The sequence below is a fragment of the Helianthus annuus genome, chromosome 15 (genome assembly GCF_002127325.2).
Source record: "Helianthus annuus cultivar XRQ/B chromosome 15, HanXRQr2.0-SUNRISE, whole genome shotgun sequence".
In the NCBI taxonomy this organism is placed as follows: Eukaryota; Viridiplantae; Streptophyta; class Magnoliopsida; order Asterales; family Asteraceae; genus Helianthus; species Helianthus annuus.
Window position 1 is genome coordinate 32,726,540 of NC_035447.2, and position 8,625 is coordinate 32,735,164.

Below are 8,625 nucleotides of genomic sequence, written 5' to 3' on the forward strand. Positions count from 1 at the left end.
GTAATTTTTTTTACCGTGATGTAACTTTTGGCATGCGACATTTTTTATTTTTTATTATTTTTTTCTGTAACATTTTGATTTTAAAAAAAACTTTTTTTTTTGAAAAACGTATTTTATTTGTCTGCTTCTCACAACTCAATGGGGTTCTCATTCTACCATTCTCATACACACACACACACACATATATATATATAGAGTGAAAGTGAAAAATACAATATTTTTTAACGTGCGATGGTACGATATGAAAATTACACATGTTATAAAACTCAAAACCCTAATCACGCATGGACAAAAAACCATAATCACGCATGGTTGTGATTTTTGTTCATGCGTGATTTATGCTTGTGTGCATGCATGATTATGGCTTTTTTCTTGTGTGGTTAGGGTTTTTTCCTTGTGTGTTAGGGTTTTGAGTTTTATAACATGAGTAATTTCATATCGTACCATCGCACGTTAAGGAATATTGTACGTTTACCTTTTCACATATATATATTAGGGGAGGGTTCAAGCGAAAACTTCTTTTATTGTGAAAACTTGAAAACTAACTAAAAAAACCTAAAACATACCAATTTTTTTTAATAAATTTTCACTACTTTTTATATATAAAAATATTTTTTTTTAAATGTAGTGCACATGTCTAATAATGCACATGTGTAGTACACATATAATGCACATGTGCAGTATAAGTTTTTATATATATATATATATATATATATATATATATATATAAAAAGTAGCAAAATTTTGTAAAAAAAATTTGACATGTTTTTTAAGCTTTTTTAGTTAGTTTTCAAGTTTTCACTTTAATTAGTAGTTTTCAATTGAACCCTCCCCTATATATATATGGAAGGTTCATGCGAGAACCACCTTTATTGCGAGAATCGCGAGAATCTGTGAACACAACAAAATAAACCAACTACACCACAAAAACCTAACAACCCACCCCCCCCCCCCCAAAAAAAAAAAAAGAAAAAGAAAAAAAGAAAACTAAACCCACAAAGCTAAATGCTAAAAACAAAACCATAAAGCTAAACCCCCAAAAAAAACCTAAAAAAACCACAATTTTTAAAATTTTTTAAATAAAAATCGCTAGTTTTAGTCTCCAAAATTTTTGTTTTTAAATTATTTTTTTAATAAACGAAAAGTAGCAATTTTTGTTAACAAATATTTAAAAAATTTTTGTTAAAAATATTTTTTTTAATAAACAATTATGTGTTTTTTTAGATTTTTTTAGGTTGTGTTCACATTGGTTTTCGCGATTTTAAATAAAAACCACCTTTATTGCGAGAACCGCGAGAACCAATGTGAACACAAGCTAAAATAGCTAAAAAAACCTAAAAAAAACCTAACCCCCACCCCCCCACCCCCCAAAAACCTAAACCCCCCCACCCCCCCCCCCCCCCAAAAAAAAAAAACCTAACCCCCCCCCCCCCTAAAAAAACCTAACCCCCCCCCCTCCAAGCTAAATGCTAAAAACCCTCAAAAAACCTAAAAAAAAACCTAACCCCCCCCCCCCCCAAAAAACCTAAACCCCCCTCCCCCACCCCCCAAAAACCTAAACCCCCCCAACCCCCCCCCCCCCCCCCCCAAGCTAAAATGCTAAAAACTAAACCCCCCAAAAAACCTAAAAAATCTAAAAAAATCAAAAAAAAATCTAAATTTTTTTTTTATTTTTTTACTATTTTTTATGTTCAAATCGCTACTTTTAGTAGCAAAAAAAATTTTTTTTTTAAAGTAGCGATTTTTATATAAAAAATAGTAAAAAAATAAAAAAAAAAATTTTGGGTGTTTTTTAGATTTTTTTAGGTATTACTGTTTGTGTTCACACTAGTTCTGACGGTTCTCGCAATAAAGGGTGGTTTCTAACGGATCTTTGTCCTATATATATATATATATATATATATATATATATATAATTGTTTGTAGTTTATTGATGCTTATTTTAAATCTACACGTTATTTTATAAATAAAAATATTAATATATTGTGACTTGAAGTTCTTTCGAAAAAGATTAGTTTGAAATCAGCGAGTGAGCCAACTCAACTCATATCATTTATTAACTATGCCTTGTTTGGCTCAAGTCATTTACAAATCAGCTTTTTAATAAACCAAGCCGAGCATAAAATAATCCTGACTAAGCTCAATTTGATTTGACTCATATATCAATAAGATCATTTTAATGATGATCACTTTATAAACCAAGCCCTCCACTCTAACAACAACAAAAACACAAACATATATGTAAACTATAACAAATCAACCAATATTGGTTGATATATAGGTTGGATATTAACACAAACGTATTAACTCGAGCGTTATTGATATTTAGTTATTTACATTTAATCATATACAATTAAAGGTTTACATGGAAACTAGAATCATACATTATTAAAAACACGATGAGTCTTAAGCCTAGCGTTGCGGTGAGGGACGTAAAATTATGCTAAGTAGCAACCGAAGAACGCCCAAAACTGAGAAAAAATGTAAAATAAAAACACGAATTTCTAACACCAAGTGATTCACGTGAGATAAAATCTAGTCGCATTCGAATTTATACCTATACATATTAAAAAGTCGATGGGGTAAAAAAAACCTAAGAGACCAAATGAGACCACCAAACACCATGCTAAATAGTAACCAGAGTGTTATTGATATTCACATTTAATCGTATACAATTAAAAGTTTACATGGAAAGGGGAAGGTTTAAATAAAAACCACTAGTTAACGCGAAAACTCAGAAACTAACTTAAAAAGCCTAAAAAACATAACAATTTTTTTTTCATACCAATTTTTGCTATTTAAGGTATAAAAAAAAGATCTTTTTTTCAAAAAAAAATGTAGTGCAAATGTGTAATAGTACATATGTGTATTTGTACTACACATGTGAATTATTACATATGTGCACTACAATTTTTTTTTTGAAATTTTTTATATACAAAAACTAGCGATTTTTAATAAAAAAAAATGCAAAAAAAAAAATGGTGTATTTTTCAGGCTTTTTTAGTTAGTTTTTCGAGTTTTCACGTTAAAATTGGTTTTCATTTGAACCATCTCCTACATGCAAATTCGCATCATCCATTATTTAAAATTATATTCATCATCCAGCAAAATTAGATTATTTTATTGACTTTTCCTATAATTTATCTGCTTTTCCGTGTCATAAATTTTTGCATTGTTTAAATTCCACACCTACAAAACGTGCCATATTATAATATGATTTTTAAAATTCTCGTCCACAAACCATCGTTTGTTTTCTTACAAGAGTAATTTTTTTTAATATCGATTTGCTTTAAAACATGGCATAAGCATATCTGTCATATCCTTTAGCTGTGTTTATATTATAATTTGTTATATGTATATTTTTAGTCACTTTTTAGATATTCAAAAGGGATAATGGTTTACACAATGTTTTAATAATAGAATCACACAAAAAGAATTTAAGTAATAAGGGTTTGGATATTCCATCTATTTTATGTCCAATTTGTGATCATATGATGGAGTCGTCAGATCATATTTTTGGAGAGTGTGTGTTTGCCTCAAGGACATAGGATGTAATTGCTCGATGGCTTAAGTTGGTCTTTACCTGTTTCAGAAGTTTATGGATCGATTATCTGAATTTTAAGAAATCCGCATTCGAATCCGAAAATTCGGATATTTCGGATTCATTTTGAGATCCATATTTTTTGAACACCCCTAGGTGCTATGGAGATTTTGGAAGAGCATATGTTTGGATCGAAAAGTGTTAGAAAGGAAAGTATTTTTTTATTCAATGAAAGGTAAACATTAGATGGGTCGAGTGTCTCATAAATCCCCTCAATTCCATGTAGTTTTCGGTGCGTTCTGGTTTAGTTCTCTCTAGTAGGCCGCTTCTTGGGTTTTTTTTTTCTTTTATATATATATATTTTTCTTAAAAAATTAGCAAACCATACATATATAATAAATAAGTGGGATATACATATTATTATTATTTTATATACATTTTGAAGATTAAAGGCTGCAGCCAAAATAAGCTATCTCCCCTATGCTAAAATGAGTCGTCCGTCTTGATCAGTCTTTTTTCTTCAACTGCTTAGAAAAAAGGTTTTTACGTAACCGCTTCAAAATGTTTCAATAGTTTTTTAACCTACTTAAAAAGTGCTTCTTAATTTAAGTTCACAGCTTTCTTTTTTTAAGTTGCGGTTTTTCTTTATAATGTTTATCGTTCTTTGTTTTAATGTTTTATCATTGAGGTCGTGCTTATGTTACAACTTTGTTTTCTAGGTCTTCTTTTGTGTTTAATATAACATGTGCCGGTATCACAACGAATAAACCGATACAAATCGAATTCACCTCACGTCTCTACTACAACACACGGATTAAATAATCTGGTTATTTAAAAAATATAAAGATGTTACATAGACAACATCATAGCGAGTCAAATAGCGAGTCTCAATACCTCGCTCTCTTAAATAACTTTAACGAGTCAAATCGTTTGTTCATTTTTTTTATCATCGAAAACTAAACGTTTTTAAAAAATTACAACTTGATTTATAAAATAAAAAGTGTCAAATAATAGTGGTTGCATTTTGACTGTTAGATTCACCCAATAGTTAATGAGAAAAGAATATCAAAGGGGATTACAAATGTTGATCAATCCAAACAACTTTTCATCTCTCTCACTCTCTCTCTCCAAATTCTAAGCATTTTTCACTGAATCCATACCAGCAGCATCCACTAAATATCTGAGTGGGTAGAAGAATCGTGTTGTCGAATGGGTGCGTGCACTTCGATTCATCATCATAAAGCTTCTTCAATGAAGGGACAAGTGCCTTTTGATACTCCTATTAAACCTGACCATACATCGGTCATTCATCCTTCTCCTACTGGAAAACTAGTTTCCGTTATGGATGAACAACAACAACTAAAACAGCCTTCTTCTCTTTCACCGGCTACTTTCTCCGAATACGGTATGATTTTCAGTTTTTCTTCGTTGTAGTTTGAGTCGTTTATGATGTTTTTAGAACTGGACTAGACGTCGAACCGGTCTTCTTACCCGTTCACGTGTCTGAGCGGTCGAACCGGACGTAAGAACCGGGAGATGTCGTAAATATTATAAAAATTAATAGGGTTAAATCTGAAAAATATATAAAAAAACGGTCCAACCCCTTTAAAAACCGGTTCCACCTCTTGTTCAATGTTATTCTGGTCCGATACCTTGACCTGAACCGGCCAATCCACCGGTTCTTGGTCCGACCGATCTGGTCCGGGTCTGAAAACACTACTTCACGTGAAGGCGATTTGATTGATTCAAAGCTTTGATTGACTATGTGTGCATGGACTTTGTTGATCGATTATTATTATTACTATTATTAAGGGATTGGGTTGATCTGATTGGTTTTATTGTTTTGTTCAACTTATATGTTTCAGTATCTAATTTCGATCGTTGCTTGATTAATTCAATATATTTGGATGTTTTGATATTTCTGTTTCACATGATGTCCATGTATTTGTGTCAAGTGGTCTGTTTTATTTTGAAGCTTTGTTTTCCTCTAGAACATGAATAGGTTGGTGAGTCATGCTTTGTTGGTTTTTGTTTGTTGCTATTGAACTGCTTTTTGCTAGCAAACAAATATGAGAGAATATGATAAGTGAAAGTTGAAACAACTTTTTGCATAATTACTAGTAAAACAAGTAGAGTAGTGTGATAATAATGTTTCAATAATAATTGCTATATATACACATAGAGAGAGAAAATACCAAACCAATTTTAAGTTGAGAGTTGTGTAACTATGTACCAAAATGAACATGTAACATTTCAAGTATTCTAAAATAAACTTTGATTTTTCAAATTTTAAAAATGAACATGTAATCTTGGTGTGATACCGTACTCCACGTGTGGCTTTGTGCGAACACACACACTACATGGACATACTAGGGATTCGTCATGTGTATTTTTATGCAAAATGCATTTATTTCGAACATCTTTGTGCGGGACATACAAAGAAACTAATGGCCACCGGTAAGAAAAACCAAGAAATCAATGCTCACAGACAGGACACACAAAGGTTTAAAATTCGTCTGCAGGATGCACAAAGATATCAATGATCGTGGAGGGGCACACAAAGAGTCTACATGTACCATGTCACGTAGCTGAGATGTACACCTGTCGCACAAAGTTTTTGCACGTGTTACGCAACTCAAGTGTTCACATGAAGTGCGTTTTCGCACAAAGTTTGACACGTGGAGTATGATTTTGCACAGAGAATGCATGTTTATTTTTAGAATTTAGAAATTTAATATTTATTTTTGACTAGTTGAAAACTAATACGTATTTGTATTTATGTTGTTTATTTTAGTTTAACTAAAACTTATATTAATATATTTATTAAAAATCATATATATACACGCACTTGTTGACTTTGTTTTATGTCATACACTTGAGCAAATAAAGGCATGACTATGCCACTATGGCGCATTAACAATTCGTGGGCTAAAAAGTTGCAATAATGGAGAGTGTATCTTTTTTTAATCTTTTTAACAATATGGGCCCGTTTGGAGTTAGGTTTATGATTTCACTTATATGGTTTATATAACTTTATCCGGGTTTTACTAGTATGTGACGTTTCATACTATCTTATTTCGCATTGCAGGTACTAGGGAGGAGACGTTTTTCGATTCCCAAGCATGGTTAGATTCAGACTATGAAGACGAGTTTATGAGCGTTAATGGGGGTAATCAAGCACACGATATTTATTAGGAGTACTAAACGGGTCGTGTTTGTGGGTTGGTGGGTGAAATCCAACACACACCAAAAATTTGTGTGAGACACGAGAACCCGAACACGGCCTGAACGTTTGCGGTTTGGCACTAACATTACCCTTTTAACTTGAACCCAACCTGTTTAGCTAAATGTGCTCGTGGCTTTATATTCATACACCTAAAATTTATGCACTAAATACATACAACTTGTGATGTTTATATCTTTGCGCATTCGATGCAGAATTCACCCCTTCTAGAGGCAACACCCCGGTGCACCATAGCTTGACCCAAGGAACCCCACGAATCAATGTGGGTGCAACTATCTTGAACCACGACGAGCTTCTCGGTTCCTCATCCCAACCATCTCCAACCCCAACAGAAAAGAGGAGGAGACTTTTGGACCTTTTCAAAGAAAGCCTAAGAGACAACAACCATGATCCTAATTTTGAAATTGCTGAACCATCCAGCAAAGATGATCCAATGGGCCCAGGCAAAGATGGGCCGAAGCCCAAGAGTGAGAGTCATGTGGGCTCTATGTCAGGTTGCTTTAAGAGTTTGCTTTCTGTACGTAGCACTGGAAAGAAAAGCCCAAGCCCAATTGTTGGGTGATGATTGATAAATTAGCTCTTGGACTTTGATCGTGCACAATGCTCGGGGCCGCAACTCGCAAACCGGATTCTTTTTTGGGGCATATAATGTAAAGTGGAATTGACTTCTCTCATTATATGTATATACAATAAAAGAATATTATAATAAAAAATAAGTTTTGCTAGATAGCGTTGAAAGAAATGACTATAGGACTGAATCAGTGAATTACTAATGATGATATTCTATACTAATTTTTTTATAATAAATAATACGCTTACAATGCCTTATTATGGATGCTCTTATGCACTTCTGATAACAGTGTACTAAACAATTTAGTAGTGTTTGTATTATGGTTACGTATCAACGTGTCGCAACACAATGCACATGAGTCATTGTATTAAAGTTATATACCTTAAAGTTGTGTGCAAGTATATGTTAAATGTGTGCTTTAACGTATTAGGTATGTCATATGTAACGCACAACCGTATTACACACAACTTGTGTTTTTGAAATTAATTGTCATGTGCGTGTACATGTTGTGTTTATGTGATTCATGATCGTGATACATAGATTTATAATTGCGAGAAATAAACTTTTATTTTAACTTTGGTAAATATATCCTATTTTGGTAGTTTAGGACATTAATGATACAGCAATTCATCAATTTAGCGATGCTAGTCATTGATACACAAAGTTATAGCCATGATAAATGTTAAATGCCATGCGCAAGTGTAAAACACACAATGGAATATGTTATTAAATGAAGATTTATGTCATATAAACGATTTATTATCAAATCAACGAGTTTTTGGGACCCGCGCCTTGCAGCGAGACCATTAAACCAAACAAAAATATAGATGTTGAAACGTTTAATTACGCACATGCTTTGCGAAGTGTTTACTTAATCATTATCGTAATAATTAAGTCAAAACGAAAACAAAATTTACTTAAAACAAAGGGGTATTGGATTTTATGTGACAACTCGTGTTTCCGAACCTATTTTGTGCTTTGATGTAACGTATGTGAACGATATGAATGTTATGTGATATGTGCTCTTATTGAATGAATGTATGACATGTTATATGAATGTATATGGGTTACATGATCCGATCGCACAACAACCCACACACCCACTCGACCGCACAAGGCCATTGGGCCGTATTGCTTGTAAACGGACTATAGGGCAGCCCATGTTAGGGTTCGGCCCACACACCTCACACGCGTAACTCTTAGAGTGTAGTAACCATCTCTCATTCTTATCAAAACACTATCACACACAAAAACCCTAGCTCTCTCTCT

At 32.9% G+C, this 8,625-nt stretch overlaps 1 protein-coding gene across 1 annotated transcript; it reads left to right on the top strand.

Annotated features, from left to right (window-relative positions):
• Positions 1-4,531: 4,531 nt before the first annotated feature.
• Positions 4,532-7,510, top strand: LOC110911215 (uncharacterized protein At3g27210). The gene is made up of 3 exons (XM_022155816.2): positions 4,532-4,946; positions 6,630-6,710; positions 6,980-7,510. The coding sequence occupies exons 1-3, from the start codon at positions 4,751-4,753 to the stop codon at positions 7,345-7,347; spliced, it is 645 nt and encodes a 214-aa protein (XP_022011508.1). The 5' UTR covers positions 4,532-4,750; the 3' UTR covers positions 7,348-7,510.
• The last annotated feature ends 1,115 nt before the right edge of the window (positions 7,511-8,625 follow it).